The sequence below is a fragment of the Lissotriton vulgaris genome, chromosome 5 (genome assembly GCF_964263255.1).
Source record: "Lissotriton vulgaris chromosome 5, aLisVul1.2, whole genome shotgun sequence".
Taxonomy (NCBI): Eukaryota; Metazoa; Chordata; class Amphibia; order Caudata; family Salamandridae; genus Lissotriton; species Lissotriton vulgaris.
Genome location: NC_141693.1, coordinates 1,780,579,205 through 1,780,596,261, shown reverse-complemented (window position 1 = coordinate 1,780,596,261; position 17,057 = coordinate 1,780,579,205). Strand labels below are relative to the sequence as shown.

The 17,057-nt window shown below is 45.6% G+C and overlaps 1 protein-coding gene across 1 annotated transcript in view; it reads right to left on the bottom strand.

Moving 5' to 3' along the window:
• The window catches only part of RETREG3 (reticulophagy regulator family member 3), a 318,375-nt gene that overhangs the window by 203,973 nt on the left and 97,345 nt on the right, over positions 1–17,057 (bottom strand). The window contains exon 5 of the mRNA XM_086924101.1: positions 5,783–5,867. Within this exon, the coding sequence (XP_086780227.1) occupies positions 5,783–5,867 (85 nt within the window). The remainder of the gene's footprint in view (positions 1–5,782; positions 5,868–17,057) is intronic.

The window sequence follows — 17,057 nt, the reverse complement described above, 5'->3', positions numbered from 1 at the left end:
TATTTAAGAGATCAAGAGGGGGGCCGGGACAGGCCACAAAGGCAGCTCTTAGAATAGACGTAGGACCGCAATCATTAGGCGAGCCAGAGCTCACAGTCTGAAGTAGTGAAAGAAAAATGTCCAAGGAGATAGGGGGAAATTTAGAGAAAGAATGAGGATTCGAGGAAGGGAGAACAGAATCGTGAGACAGAGTAGTAGAGGGAATATTGTTTTTGATCGCGGAAATCTTGTCAGAAAAAAAAGAATTAAGAGAATTGCACAGGGCTTGAGAAGGTAGGGGCTGGGGAGTGACCCGGTCAGGAAGGGAAAGCTCAGCTACAATAGAAAAAATGTCTTTGGTCTTGGATGCCGAGGTCAAGACCTTCTGAGAAAAATAAGAGAGTTTGGCCGAAATGATCGATTTTTTATACGTTTTTAGTAGATCAATGTAACTGATTTTGAGTAAAGGGTCATAATTACGCCGCCAGCGGCGCTCAGCCTGTCTAAGGCGAAGTTTGTACGCCTTCAGAGTAGAAGTGAACCAGCGCTGAGCGTCGTGGGGACGTTTAGACTTAACAGTTTTGATGGGGGCAACGACGTCACAGGCAGAGGACAGCCACTGATCGAAAGAAGTTGCTTGTGAATTCAAATCAGAATAGTCAGGAAGAGATGTTGAAGCAAGGATCGAGTGAAAATGAGGAATGTCAGCATGTTTCCAGTTTCGGGCCTGAAAATTATGGGGGACCGGGAGGCAAGTAGACAGAAATAGGTGTAAGGAAAAGGAAATGAAAAAATGATCGGACCAGGGACAAGGATAGACCAAGGGAGGGGAAATGTCAGAGTTGGTGGACCAGATCTGGTCTAATATATGGCCTTTATTGTGTGTGGCAACAGAAATATGTTTGGAGAAGTTTAGGCCAAGCAGTGAGTCAGTGAACTCACGGGAGAGGGAAGATTCTTGGGGGTCTGATGGCCAATAATTAATTAAAGTCGCCTACCACTAAAACCCCAGCAGAGTTGATGGCTATTTGCGAAATCATATTGCTAAATAGTTAATACATGGCTTAGTGAGTAATGTTTAAATAAGTAAATATCTGTATCAGTCTCTCACTTTGTGTATAAGTGGCTGCATGGGTTGGTGAATAGCTACATGATTGTCTATATGGGTTATTAGTTGTCTTTTTGAGTATCACTAGGAGTGTCCGTATGGATCAGTGGGGGTAATACTTAGTGCATGGATGCATGAATGAGTGACTCACTGTTTGTATGTGTTGAAGACAGCATGTGTGCAGGACTGTATAGGTGGAGGTGTGTGTAGGGTTTTGTTAGTGAGTGAATGACTGTCAATAGTGTCTTTATGAGTAACTACATATGTTTTAAACTAGTATATGTGAGTATTGGTGTATATAAGTGAGTATATGTGAGAGTGAGAGATTGGAAGAGTTCCTGTACAAATAAGTAGGTGTTTCTATAAGTGATTGTTTAAGAGAGTAAGTATGTGTACATTTCTGTAGAAGTGTGGTAGTGTGTGTATAACTGTATATGCAAGTAAATGGAGGTTTGATACTTTGTTTGCATGTGTGACTATGTGTGTGAGTAACTATGGCTGAGTGGTGGTGTGTAACAGGATTTATAGGTGTATGAGTAGATGTATGAGTGACTGTATAGGGACTGTTGGTGAATGAGTGGATGTGTGTGTAGATCTTGGAATTACTGTATAGGTGTGTTGTAACTGGTATTGGTGTATCCATTGTTTTGAACATTTTATTGCATTTTTGAGTGTGTGTATCAAAGGTTATATTAGGTTGACAGGAGGTCTGCCACTATCACAAGGATGAGGTCATCAGTGACACTTCTCAGCTATTGGAATATTGTGTTGTCAAACAAGAAATCATTGTTATGTAGGCACCAATGTAATCATTTCATTGTGCTTATACATTTCAATAGGTCTTATTTCAAGAAAATGGTTGACCGCACTCAGGCCATCTGTATGTGCAATGATAGTATATAGGGCCGAGATGTCCATGGTAACAAATATATAAACGTATGCCCAAGTCTGTTCATTCAGTTTATGCAGAAAGTCTGTGGTGTCGCGAATATAGGTAGGGAGGCTTGTAACACACTCTTGCAAACAGAAATCCACAAATGTAGACTTATTTTCAAAAAGGCTTTTTAGTGCCAATATAATAGGCCTTCCAGTAGTGGCGACTCATTCTTGTGTACCTTAGGGATGAAGTACAGTGTAGGTATGGTAGGAAACTCATTGTTTAGAAAGGCAAAATCGTCCTTAGTAATAAGACCATTCCTTTTCCAGTGTGAGTTAATCTTTGTACTTGTTTTCATTTTTCTTACAGATGCCATGTTGGATTGTCTAGAACATTGATCATCGTTTAAGTGTCTATATGCCTCTTTCTTATAATCTACAGCGCTCCATATTACACTGTTTCCTCCGTTGTCAGATTTATTAATTCCAATTGCTGAGTTCTTCTTCAGTTTGGACATGAGGTTAGTGAAGTTAATATGCGATCTTGTGGCACTATTTTTATGTTTGGCCGAAGTGCAATTTAGAGTTTTTAATCCATTGATCACTATCATGAAAAATGTCAATAGCATCTCGAGGCATTGTCGGTACAAACGGGGTAAGAGGTCTAAACGGACTGTGTCCAGGCATATTGAGGTTAATGGCCTCCGGCAGTACAAGCCCTTGTGTGTTTAAAGTGTCATAATTGTTTTAACTGTTCAGCTCACACAGTGTTTATAATAGTGAGGCATCTCTGACAGCAACCCTTTAGATGTGTTCAAATCAGTTTTAGGTCTGTTCTTGGGTACATCTACAGGTTGTTAAATAGCATAACACTTAGGGAGCTTCAGCTTTCTTATGAACTTGTAGACGTCAACTTTTGTGTGGCAATAATTAAAATTACACTCTGGACAGTATGATAAACCAAGAGCCAATATCTGTTTCTCTGCTTGGCTCAGTTGTATATCTTTAAGGTTGATGACTGTTTTATCTATTGAGGCTGCCGTTTCTTTCATCGTGGATATTGCTGCCTCCTTCCTCTTGAGTTGCCTGCACTTTCTTCTTTCCATTCTTCTGGCATTCCTCCTTAGTTTTGCACTGCCGTTTGGGTCCTTGATTTCAATGATTGCTTTCTCTCTCTGAGTAAAAAAAAATCTAATTCTTCCGCAAATGTCAGGTGTCCTAGATCCTCCCGTTGCCCAACTCCGGAGTTGCCCCCTTCTTCGGGAAAATCCTGTTGTCGACTGAATCATCGTCGTAGACGGTGTAGACGTAGGTATCCTCAACAGCTTTGTCACTGTAATTCTCACCAACTGCAAAGTCTTTGATGAGGACGGCATCAATGATATAGTTGTCGACGGTATGGGTCCGGCGATGGCCATGGTAGTCATCGTGTAACTTGCCGTCGAGGACCCAGTGGCTGTCGTCGACAGTTTCTTTGTCTATGGGGATTTTTCAATTCTGCTCTTTCCAGGATCAGATGAAGAGGCTCTGTGTTTCTTTTCTTTCCTCAAAAGGGTAGAGAAAACAGAAGACGGAGGCTCAGAGGAGACTTTAGAATGTTTCTCTTTTCTCGAGTACTTGCTTTCTGGAGAGGGTTTAAGGTGTTTCCTGCCCTCTCCAGAGTCCTTCTCTCTTTTTTGAGGTCTAGGTGAACCATCACTGACCTCCTCCGATGACTTGCAGTGTTTAGTGGACTATAACCACAGAAGCAGCCTCCCCTCTCCGTCTCTTATGGTATTAGAAGAGAGAGTGCAACAGATTTTGCACTGTTTTACCTCATGGGCTGGATGGAGGCAGTGAATGCAGTCCTGGTGAGGATCATCAACATGAACTAAGCACTGAAACCGCCCTCATTGCAGCGACAGACGACATCCGAACACTACTGGACAACGGAGAAACAGTGGCCCTCATTCTACTTGACCTCTCCGCCGCTTTCGCCACAGTCTGTCACAGCACCCTTATACAACGCCTCAACAACATCGGCATACAAGGAAAAGCCTTGGACTGGATCATCTCTTTCCTCGCTGGGAGAACTCAGAGAGTCCGACTCCCCCCATTCAAATCAGAGGCCACCGAAGTCATCTGCGGTGTACCACAAGGATCATCACTCAGTCCCACCCTCTTCAACGTTTACATGAGTCCACTTGCACCCATCGCGCGTCAACACAACCTTAACATCATCTCCTACGCTGACGACACCCAGTTGATCCTTTCCCTCACCAAAGACCCTAACACCGCCAAAACCAATCTCCACGAAGGCATGAAAGAAGTAGCCGAATGGATGAAAAACAGCCGCCTAAAACTGAACTCCGACAAAACGGAGGTGCTCATCCTAGGATCATCCCCCTCTGCCTGGGAGGACTCATGGTGGCCTTCGGCTCTGGGCACAGCACCCATACCCACAGACCACGCACGTAACCTCGGCTTCATCCTAGACTCCTCACTCTCGATGACCAGACAAGTCAACGCAGTCTCATCCTCCTGCTTCAACGTACTTCGTATGCTCAAAAAAATCTTCCGTTGGATCCGTCCCCCCCCCCCCCCCCCCCATGAGAGACAAGAAAGACTGTCACCCACGCACTGGTCACGAGTCGACTGGACTATGGAAACACACTATACGCCTGAATCACAGCCAAATTACAGAAAAAACTCCAACGCATCAGCTAGACTCATTTTGGACATCCTTCGCCAAGATCACATTACCGGCTACCTAAAAGACCTCCACTGGCTTCCCGTCAACAAGAGAATAACGTTCCGTCTCCTCACCCACGCACACAAAGCCCTTTACAAACTAGGACCCGAATGCCTCAACACTCTACTGTCCTTCTACACACCCACCCGCCAACTAAGGTCTCCAATCAAGCCCTCGCCTCAGTTCCGCGTATCCAAAGATCCACCATGGGAGGTAGATCCTTCTCCTACCTGGCGGCCAAGACCTGGAACTCACTCCCCACTCACCTCCGCCTTACACAGAACCACATCTCCTTCAGAAAAGAACTTAAAACCTGGCTATTCGATAAATAATGACCCCCCCATCCCCCAAGCGCCTTGAGACCCTATGGGTGAGTAGTGCGCTATATAAATTCCTGAACTTGAACTTGCCACAGGTCTTGCAGAGCCTAAAGAGTCCTTTCTTATCATACATGATGAGTAGAAATGTTAAAGGAAAAACCTGAAAGGTTAGAAAAGCGAGTAGAACTCGGGGAGACTCCCTTCACACACGACGTGCGGTGGAAATCTGAGGGAAACTGCCTCTGATGGGAAGGTTCTAGAGGGTGCTAGCAGCTGATTGGCTGCATTCACCATTTAGTCCTTTTTTTTATAAAAAGGACATAGATAGGCTATATACAACAAGGCTCAGAGCCATTATAGCCTGTGGCATTATTTGAATACTGCTCGATTATTATATTGTGGGACTCATCTCAACAACAGGGAATGATTCATGCATGTGAATCAATGAAAGAGACCCCAATACTGGATAATCATCAAATATGATAATAGCATGGCCTAATTGCTAAGCTACATTCCTGAAGCAAGTCGTATGCATACCTTTCTCCATAAACCAATTGCCAAGTCGGAGATTCCACATTCTGCATCCTTCATTCTGATTATACTTACCCTGCAACTGCCATTCATTAATTCAAACCTTTCATCTGGTTTTCAAGTAGACCATGGGGAGATTAAAATGTTTAATTGTTCTCATATACAAAGAAAAGTAAATTGAGACTAGGGCTAATACTTGTTAAAGAAAACTCAGTAAAACTACAAGTCTCCACTTACACATGAAGTATGACAGCACAACACCAGGAACATAGTGGCCCAATACAGCAAAGAACGTCAAAACAGCACAACCTAGAATGCAAAACTGAAGACAGAAAGCAGGATATATTAGGAATATGAAAGAAACATGAAGAAAATTGCAATTATGCTATACAATAGCAATTGATGACTGAATGACGTAGGTAGGTATTTATTCGTTGTATATCATAAAAGTTAATGTTTTCTACTTAATCATGGCCCGTGTAAGCAAATGTTGGCTCCAATAAGAAACAATGGGGAGTGAGTGCTGATGTTTCAAGCATATTATACAGACATATGGTTGATCTCCTTTTCCAAACGTTTTAGGCCGGAATCCTTAGGAATCACTATATAATGTTGGGACAGGTGGACTAGTGTGAAATGAGTATTTGCGCAGGTTACCAAATTTACAAAACTACTTGGATGAATTCCTATATACAAAGGTTAAGTTACACACAACCCAATGTCAAAATTCTAAATATATTATTTATTATTCACTGTTGAATTGCTGATACATTTCTAGAGTCAATTAATGTGGTTAAAAACACATGATCACATTTATAAAAACATTTTTGATAAAAATTCAAGAATCACAAAACTTATGTGCACAAATTATTACACTTAAAACACAAAATTAATTAATGAACAAATTGTCGACGCGGTGTTTCGGTGATCTACAATATCTGCACCTTCTTCAGGACATTGATGTTCAATTTAAAAACACATCTAAACAAAAAGGTGTATAATAACAATGAACAAGTTACCTACCTTCAGTAACGATATATCTGTAAGAAACAGTAGTTAGTATTAGATACCTTAGAATATCCCCAGGCGTCAGACTGGATCCGGAAATTTTCACGTAGCAGTACCCTTGCGCGTCGGTAGGCGTCGTCGGCGCCATGATGACGTCGTCGGAGTACTTAGACGCCGCCTCCGCGAGCTGACGTCAGTTCTTATACACAGCTTTTCTGCGCCAAAAACGCAGAGCCATGTTAAAAACCAACACTGGTGCCATTGAAACTAGGGCCCTGAAAGGGGATGACCTTAACCCTAGATATCGGTTCGCAGAACGGGGAGGATGAGTGGGGCGGTAAGGAATCTAATACTAACTACTGTTTCTTACAGATATATTGTTACCGAAGGAAAGTAACTTGTTCATCTGAAAGAAACCGGTTAGTATTAGATTCCTTACCTTGGAATAGATACCCCAGCAATACCAACCCCGGTGGTGGGTCTGCGAACCAATAATCACACCAGAAAGTTCTGGAGGACGGAACGGCCAAAGAAGCCATCCCTCCGGACTTGGCTGTCCAGGCAGTAGTGTCTTGCAAACGTGTGCAGCGAGGCCCACGTAGCTGCCTGACAGATGTCCTGCAAGGGGACTCCCCGGCCCAGGCAGTGGTAGCCGCCGTGGCCCGAGTGGAATGGGCCCTCAGCCCAACAGGAGGCTCCTTCGCCAAGGAGTAACAAGCCTTGATACACAAGACCACCCACCGAGAGATGGTCCGCTTGTGCACCACCCGTCCCTTCTTAGCGCCCACGTAACCAACATAGAGTTGGTCATCCACCCGGAACTGGCGTGTGCGATCTAGATAGAACGAAAGCGCACGTTTTGGGTCCAGACGGTGGAGCCGCTCTTCCTCCTTTGAGGGATGCAGGGGCGGAAAGAAGATGGGCAAGATGATAGACTGCCCGATGTGGAAGGCCGTGACAACCTTGGGCAGGAAAGAGGGTCTAGTCCGCAACACAACTTTGTCCGGATGGACAGAAAGGAAAGGAGGTTTGGAAGAAAGAGCCTGGAGCTCACTCACTCTCCTGGCAGAGGTGATGGCAACCAGGAAGGCAGTCTTCAGAGTAAGAAGGCGGAGAGGACAGTTGTGAAGTGGCTCAAAGGGAGCGCACATCAGATAAGTAAGAACCAGGTTCAAGTCCCACTGAGGCATCACAAACTGAACAGGGTGAAACATGTGTGTGATGCCTTTCAGAAAACGAGTTACAATGGGGGACTTGAACAAAGATGGTTAATCAGGCAGCCTTAGAAAGGCTGAAAGGGCAGAAAGGTAGCCCTTGATAGTGCCCAGAGCAGAGCCCTGCTGGGCAACAGAAAGAAGGAAGAGAAGAACCTCAGAAAGAGGGGCAGAGAGAGGATGCACAGCCTTTGGTGTGCACCGTGCCACAAATCTGTTCCACATGCAGGTGTATACCGACTTTGTGGAGGGACGCCTGGCTGCCAGAATAACAGTACAAACTTCAGGAGGCAAGTCAAATGGCCTCAACTGTCGCCGCTCAATCTCCAAGCACGGAGGTGGAGACTGGACAGGTTCGGGTGGAGGACCGTCCCCTGCTGCTGCGACAGAAGGTCCTCCTGAAGAGGCAGACCAACCGGGGGATCGACAGACATACTGAGTAGCTCGGTATACCAGTACCTTCGTGCCCAGTCCGGAGCCACAAGGATGACTTGGGCCCGGTCGCGTTTGATCTTCTTTAGCACTCTGGGCAGAAGTGGTATAGGCGGAAAGGCATACAACAGACCGCAACTCCACTCGCGACGAAAAGCGTCTCCGAGCGAGTGCCGCCTTGGAAATTCCAACTCGCAGAATTGATGACATTGCGTGTTCTCTTCGGTGGCGAATAGATCTAACCAAGGCTCTCCCCACTGCAGAAAGAGGCCTTGCGCCACGTCCGAGTTCAGACGCCATTCGTGATCCATCATGCACCGGCGGCTGAGTTCTTCCGCCCTGGCGTTCAGAGAACCTGCCAGGTGTTGAACCACCAGGGTCACGCCCCGATGTTCCAGCCACTGCCAGAGGCAAGCCTCCTGACAGAGGGTCCACGACCCCACCCTGCCCTGTTTGTTGCAGTACTACATGGCGGTGGTGTTGTGCGTGAACACCTGCACTACACTCCCCCGGACAAAGGGGAGGAATGCCTTCAGTGCTAGACGAATCGCCCGCAGCTCCAAAAGGTTGATATGGAGCCGGGACTCCGCCGGAGACCAGAGGCCTCTGAACTCCGCCTCTCCCATGTGGTCTCCCCAGCCCTGGAGGGACGCGTCCGTCACAACTACATGCTCCGGTTGGGGAAGGGAGAGGGATCTGCCGCTGACCCAATCGCGGTCCGTGAGCCACCACTGCAGCTGTCTCGCAGTGCCCTCAGAGATTAGGACATTGTCAGGCAGGTTGCCCTGATGCTGGGCCCACTGAAACTTCAGGTCCCACTGCAGAGCCCGCATCGTGTGTGATGCACCAGAAGGATGCAGGAGGCCATCAGTCCCAGAAGCTGCAGCGTCAACCTGACCGAGACTCGGGATAAAGGCTGAAAGATCGGACTCAGAGCCTGAATATCCCGAACCCGCTGTTCGAGAGGATAAACCCGAAACTGCGCCGAGTCGAGAACCGCTCCGATGAAGAGGAGCTTCTGGGAGGGGCACAGGTGTGACTTCAGCACATTGATGGAGAACCCCAGCTGGTGCAGGAGGTGGCTGACGACTGTCTGGGGCGAGCCTGCCTTCAACAACCAGTCGTCGAGGTAGGGGAAGACTGAAACCCCTAACCTGCGCAGATGAGCTGCGACCACCGCTATCACCTTTGTGAACAACCGTGGGGCGCTGGTAAGGCCGAAGGGGAGCACGGTAAACTGAAAGTGCTCGGGCCCACCGTTAACCGCAGGTAGCGCCGGTGGGCCGGCAGGACGGGAATGTGGAAATAAGCGTCCTGCAAGTCCAACGCTACCATCCAGTCTCCTGGGTCCAGGGCAGCTAAGACCTGAGCTAGTGTCAGCATTTTGAACTTCTTCCGGAGGAAGCCGTTGACGTTCCGTAGATCCAAGATAGGGCGTAGGCCCCCTTTGCCCTTCTTGGGCACCAGAAAGTAGTGGGAGTAACAACCACACCCTACTTCTGGCCCAGGAACGCGCTCGATGGCCCCCTTGGCCAAGAGGGCCGTAACTTCTTCTTGCAGAAGTCGCAATTGATCCCCCGATGCGGTGGTATTGCGGTGGCATGGCTGGAGGGGTCGCCTTGAAGGGGAGGAAGTAGCCCCTTCGGACGATTTGCAGCACCCACCTGTCCGATGTGACAGTGCGCCATTGGAGGAGGTGATGGCGAACCCTGCCCCCCACTGGCATCACATGGGCCTGAAAGCTCAGACCAGGAGGGTTTTGAGGCGGACGCTGCAGGAGTAGGTGTGGACTGGCCTTGCCGTTGTCCCCGACCGCCGCCACGGCAGTTTCCACGGCCGCCACCGCGTTGGAAATTAGTCTGCGGTGGCTGGCAGCACTTGCGGGGGCGCCCCTTCCTTGGCCACGTAGGACCGAAAGGCACCCGTTTGCTGGCGCGGGGCCGAGAGGCCCAAGGACTTGGCCGTAGCCCTGGAGTCCTTCAATCGCTCAAGCGCATGGCCTGCCTTGTCGCCAAAAAGGCGACGGCCATCAAACTGCATGTCCATGAGTGTATTCTGGACATCGGCCGAAAAGTTGGGGGACCTCAACCAGGCGTGGCGACGAATCGCCACCATCGTTGCCATCGCCCTGCCCAGTGAGTCGGTGGTATCCAGCCCACACCGGATGGAAAAACGTGCAGCATCTCGACCCTCCGCAAGGGCTTGGGTGAGCTTAGCCCGGACCTCCGCCGGGCATTCTGGCAGCACGTCCACAACCGTGTCCCACAGAGAGTGGGTGTAGCGGCCCACGAGGCATGCGGTGTTGGAAGACCGCAGTCCCAAACTCAGGGAGAATACCTTCTTGCCGTATTGCTCGTACCTCTTGGATTCCCGATCGGGCAGAGCAGTCGGGAATGCGGTCTGGGTGGACAGGAAACAAGGTTTGCCTGGGGCCGGGCGGCGGCGTCTGGCCACGTTCCTATCTACAGGCCGACCTGGACCGGGTGCCCAAAAGAACAAGGCCTCATTAAATGGCAGCAGAGGCTCAGCCGAGCTGGACTGCGGTTTAAGGACCTCAGTGAGGAAGTTAGTCCTCACGGCCGCAACGGGGAGCTCAAGGCCCAAGGCCTTGGCTGCCCGAGTCAGCACCACACTGTAGGTTGCCCCCTCCTCCGTAGCCATGATAGGAGGTGAGACAAAACCAGTGTCCGGCGAAGTGTCCAGACAACTGGCATTCCAAAGTTTACCTGTCCAGTCCTGCTGGGACTGAAAATCACATGTTAAAAGGTCCTCAAACCCCTCCCAATACTCCTCATCCCCCATTTCCTGATAATCAGGTTTGTCAAAGGATGGGGCAGGTTCGTTGAAGTTGAACTCTACAAGCGGCGTCGAGAGCGGCGCCCAGTGGCGTCGTTCCGACACTGGAACCGGATCGAGGGAGGCGTTGCCCGAAGGCGGCGCAGGAGGCGACACCCTTGGGATTGGCGCCGTGAGGTCGTCAGGTCAACCGGCGACGACCTGGATCCGGAAGCGGATTTAGCGGGGCCCTGCGGCGCCAGGCCCGAAGGAGTCGGCGCCGAAGCACCCGCCGGCGTCGGGGCCAAAGCACCCGACCCGCTGGTGCCCCCAGACGGGTCCACTGGCCCGAAGGCGCCGTGGAGCCCGTCGGAGGAGAGAGCGACCTAATGGCCATGAAGAAGCGCTCGATCTCCTCCGGCGTCGCGTCTTGCCTAGGGACAGGAGGGTATGTAGCAGGCCGCGACTCCGATGGAGCCGCGTGGGTGGTGTCACCCGAACCCCCGGCCGCATCGCGCGAGCGTCGGGGGAGTCGGAAGAGCGATGACGTCTCTTCGACTTCTTGTGCTTACCTGACGATTTCGAGCCCGAAGACCGATGTTGACTCCCGGAGCTATGATGGCTCCGACCCCGCGACCGGTCCCTCTAAGATTTTTATCCACACAGATTATTGGAGGTCTTTTCAAGACCCAATAGGTATGAGACATTTTCTTATAACAGTTTCAAAAGCTAAAGTGTCTTAGCATATGCAGGGATTTGAGCATAGGTTTTTGACATGTTCCAAATAATAGGGGATTAATAAGGATACATTTAAGCATTTAACAATTGTTAATGTATGAAATGAATAAATTGGATGTTAATGATAAATACGTAAAGAACAGTGATATTAGATAAAATTGTGAAAAAAACAACCCAGTACCTTTTCTAACTGATTTTTATTATACACCTTTTTGTTTAGATGAGTTTTTAAATTGAATATCAATGTCCTGAAGAAGGTGCAGATATTGTAGATCACCAAAACACCGCGTCGATAATTTGTTCATTAATACATTGTGTTTTAAGTGTAATAATTTGTGCACATACGTTTTGTGACCATGTGTATTTAACCACATTAATTGACTCTAGAAAAGTATCAGCAATTCAACAGTGAATAATACATAATATATTTTGAATTTTGACATTGGGTTCTGTGTAAATTAACCTTTGTATATAAGAATTCATCCAAGTAGTTTTGTAAATTTGGTAACCTGGCAAATACTCATTTCACACTAGTCCACCTGTCCCAACATTATATAGTGACTCTTAAGGATTCCGGCTTAAAAAGTTTGGAAAAGGAAATGTGTTGTTTTGAATGCTTGTTACCCATTCCTTTTCCAAGTAAAAGGGTTTCTCCCTCTACATTTTGACATATGGTTTATGCCAGGAGAGTATTTTTTAACAAACAGCCGTCTGATATCTTTTACACATACAAACAAGGGATCAAGGATTTAATGCCTTGCTTTTACAGAACCCAAAAAAAACACTTTACCAGCTCCACTTCTTCTAAAGAGGTCAGGAAAACCTAACAAATGCACCAACATATTTTCTCAACCCTTATGCTATTCAGCTAAAGAGACAAAATCTGATCGCTTACGCAGTTCAGTGCTTATACAAAGAAGGGTCAAAGCCCGGTGTACATCATACTGAACCAAAATGTCTTTGTATTTGATAAAAGATGGTATAAACAGACAAGGGGAGTAGCCATGGGCTCAAGGTTCTCCCCTTCTTTTGCAAACATTTACATGGGTGCTCTTGAGGCTGATATGATCTGGAGCATCAGAGGCACTAAATGGATTGACAATATATTGTACTGGGGTCGCTACATAGACGATTGCTTCTTAATATGGTCAGGATCTGAAGCAACACTTGTGGATTTCTGTGCATATCTGAATGACAATGAGATGAACATGCGATTTACCACACATATCAGTACAACCAATGTGTCCTTCATGGACATAGAATTATATGTAAAAATGAGACTCTTCACAGCAAACTATTCCGTAAAACAACAGCTTGCAATGCAATTCTTCATAGCAACAGTTCCCATCCTATCCACCAGATTAACGGCATCCCATATGGAGAATTCATTAGAGCCAGAAGAAACTGTAGCGAAGATCAAGAATTTGAAACCTGCATTATGGATATGCAGTCCAGGTTTACCAAAAGGGGTTATAAACCTCAGATCATTTCCAAAGCGGACAAAAAAATCAAAAAGATAAGCAGAGAGTCAACCTTAACTCTTAAAGTTCCTAAGATGGAAAAACAACAACCTGTGAGACTGATCACAGATTTTAACGAACTAAGTCCTGTGGTACGGAAAAGTTTCCACAAACACTGGGGGATCCTAAGTGCTGATAGAACCCTAACCACCATAATAGGAAGCCACCCACAAATAGTCTGTTCTTTAAATTCCTACCTCTGCGAAAGGTTAAGTCCAACTGTGCCCAAAGACACAATAACATGTGATTGGTTGACCCAGAAATCTAAAGGTTTCTTCAAATGTGGAATGTGCTCAATGTGCAGATGGGCAAATCATGGAATCAAATCATTTTCCGATCACAGATCAAAACTACATAGAATCAATACAAATATTAACTGTGACACAAAATTTACAGTGTACATTATTGAATGTGCCTGTAAAAGCAGATATGTGAGGAGTTCTATCAGACCTCTCAGAGAACGCATAAGGGAACACGCAAGAGCATATGCCACTAAAGATCCAAGATTCCCTATGGCATTACATATGGCTTCATGTCCTTCACAAGGAAATATCAAATCCTTTACCTTCTATGGCACTGATGTTGTGCAAGCGACAGTGAGAGGAGGAAACAGAGAACTACGCCTTAGAAGGCAAGAGGCGCTTTGGATCATGCGTCTAGATACGACTAGGACAGGCCAGAACACTGATGATGAACTGCACTTTTTCTTGGGTCCTGATACCGGAGGGACAATTCCAACCAGACAATCTAACCCAAGTTTATTGACCCATACCGTGAGAAAACAGAATGAATCTGTAAAAATTAGCATTTTTCACACTCCTTGTTTGAAACAGTTGCATAATTTTAGATGATATCACAATAAGACTGTAAAAAACATTTGTGGTGGTTATGCTAAGATCCACGTTAAGATCAATGTTAAGGGTATGACTATATTTTTTGATTTATGTCTGGACTAAACAAACCTACATTGGTTATCAAGTGATTTGAGGATTTTTGTATCCTTTTCCTCCCGTTTACAAGGGAGTTTTGTGCTCAATTTCTGCTGATTAGTTGTTCCCATTCAATATTGTGTTTTTATTGATTGGATAAAATTCCAAATGTATCATCCTGGACAAACACAACTTCAATTTTGCCATGAAAAATACTTGCGCTTACACTGTACAGTATAATTGTAATTAATAGGCAGCTGCGAATCAATTTAAAACTCCCGTGATGTGGGTTGCGAGATTTATATTCTAAGTGCCCCTTTCCAGTGAAGTAACTCTTCTTTTTTGGACACCCCTTAGCCATTTGAGCAGTCTAGCCTCTAGATTAGCCCTCTTTAAAAGGGGCGGGTACAACCGCATTCGGTGTTCCCGCACTTGGTAACCGACGCGACAATACAGGCTGAACATGGGTGAGAATCAGGGCTTATTCACCTCGGGCATAACCCATTAGGATTCAAACTATTCCACACGGGCCCCCTTACATCAGCCTCCGCTCCACAGAATTCGTCTATATAACGAATTCCCCAACTAACGAATTGGTTTCGGCAACCTGACTGGTGCCGCCCTTTCGAAAATTAAAAACCACCCGATAAGGACCGGGTTGGAATTATCACCGGTTCCCCGGTGAGTTTACGTACTTAATGTTAATGACTGCTCAAATAACGTGACCTTAATGTATGCAACTTTCCGTTACAACTTAACGTCTTGATTAATTTTCCTTCGTTCCCCCTCTTCTCGCCCACTTACAGACCAAGCGCTTTGATCATTAAGATCAGGTAATTACTTCCCCATTCCCAATTTCTAGTTAATAGTGTTTCTCCCCTTCACAGCTGCTAATCACTCATGGCAATTTTGAATAGACATCAAATTAGCGCAACTTTGGATCACGTCATAAATACAGGTCTTATCAAGTGACAAGGCATATTGTTTTAATGTGCGATTTTTTAGGCACTGAAATTTCTGTTTGGGTTACAAACCAAGTGTTGTTTCGTGCATGGACACGATTATATTTTCAATGATTAGCACCTATAATTATTTGGTTTCGTATACGGTGATGATATTGTTGTGTTTTCTTCTCCATGGTGGTATCTAGGGCTAATTAACAATGAGTTCTTGTACTCGAGGGCTAATAATCCTGCAAAATCAAGTGTTCTTTACCATGAATACTACGAGGTTGGAGTTTCAAAGTTAAGAGATAGACTTTACGTAGGTACAGCCAAGATGACATTGTAAGAAGATGATTGTTATTTACTAATGGGTAAAATAGCCTAGAACTTACTAAAGGTTTTTCCTGAGAAAATAAGACTGTAAAAATGTATAAACAACTTATGATTAGTGATGAATCTGTATTATTCGTTTATCGCGTAGCAACTAGCCAAGGATACAAAGCCCCATGTTCCCAAGAAAACTTTTATTCAGCATGATATTAATCTAATGACTAGGGGTTTGTCACCACTTTTCTTTCAAATATTGCTGCACCGCCATGTTCTGAAGTGATAATGCCATAATGGTCACTATTTGAATTATCTACACTTGAGGATAATATATATGTTTTCCAGTATGTTTTAAATAACAAACTTGATTAGGGAACTTAAACAGTACTATTTATCTCACCGCACACTCGCACCTGTAGATCTGAATAACGATTTTCCTGCTATGAGCCTATAGTAACCCTAATTGCGCCGTATGTCACAACACATTATTCTATCTCTCACAACAAGAGAATATTTTGTTTGAAAAGTAAATTATGACAAATTACAAGAAGTCACCAAAAGTTTTCCTTTTCCCATCCCTTCTGTGTTGGTTTCCACGCTACGGGTGTCCCACTTTTACACGCGATTCCGTAGTATTGTGACATCGCATTGATTTTATTATTTTCTTCTAGCCCTGGAGAGTCACAGCCACATGCTGTGACGAAACACGTGTCGGCTTGAGTGATATGTGCAGTGATTCCCAAGTGGTGAACACTGCGGGTGAATAAAAGTTTTGAAAACTTACGCTTGGTTTGATCTATCCCAAACTAACATTACTCTAACAAGAAATCATTCTATAGATATATATAGTGTGCTATGGACCTCTTGCCCAAACAGAACGAAAGGGAGGTCTCAGCCCCTCTTTCATTACAGAGGTTAGGGTTTTCCTCTGGCCAAGAAGCACCTACAACGATATCAGGACAACTAATACTTTATCGTGACAAGTTGAGCGCCGAATTTCTGAATACTAAAAAAACCGACTCTCAGACTATTCAAAGCCCGGTGTATGTCGACGTCTGCGAACAATCAATTCTGTTAATGGGTGAGGGGGAAGGCTAAACTAACTAACCAATACTTTTACCAAAACAGCGTTTTTTAATTAAGAAGAATTTAAAGCAGCGGATGAATTTTCCTTCCACCACAATTTAACCCTATAATGAAAAATCTCGCTCTCGATTCAGCACTTGTAAAGCTCCTAATCGGGATTCTTAAGACAAGGCACATCAAGAAGATCGCAAACCAGAACTAGAAAAAAAAAATGCAAGGATGGGTGCAGGAAAAGGACAACTCTGTGGGGTCACCCTGAATAGAATCTTACACTACACTAGCATACAGAACAACTGAATACCATTGTTAACAATAACTTTGCGAAGAACAATTTTCTGAAGCAAATGACTGGATTTCTAATAAGACACTTTTTCAATCCAATGAGAAATCAGGGAAAGGTAAGTGCTTGTGATCTTAATCACTCTACCTATAATACAAAAATGGATTCAATTAAAAGCACAGACTCTGAAGTTAGCTATAACTCGATCGCTGGCTAATGTGATGCGTTCCTTTCCAAATCCCTCTGCATACCGCTGTCA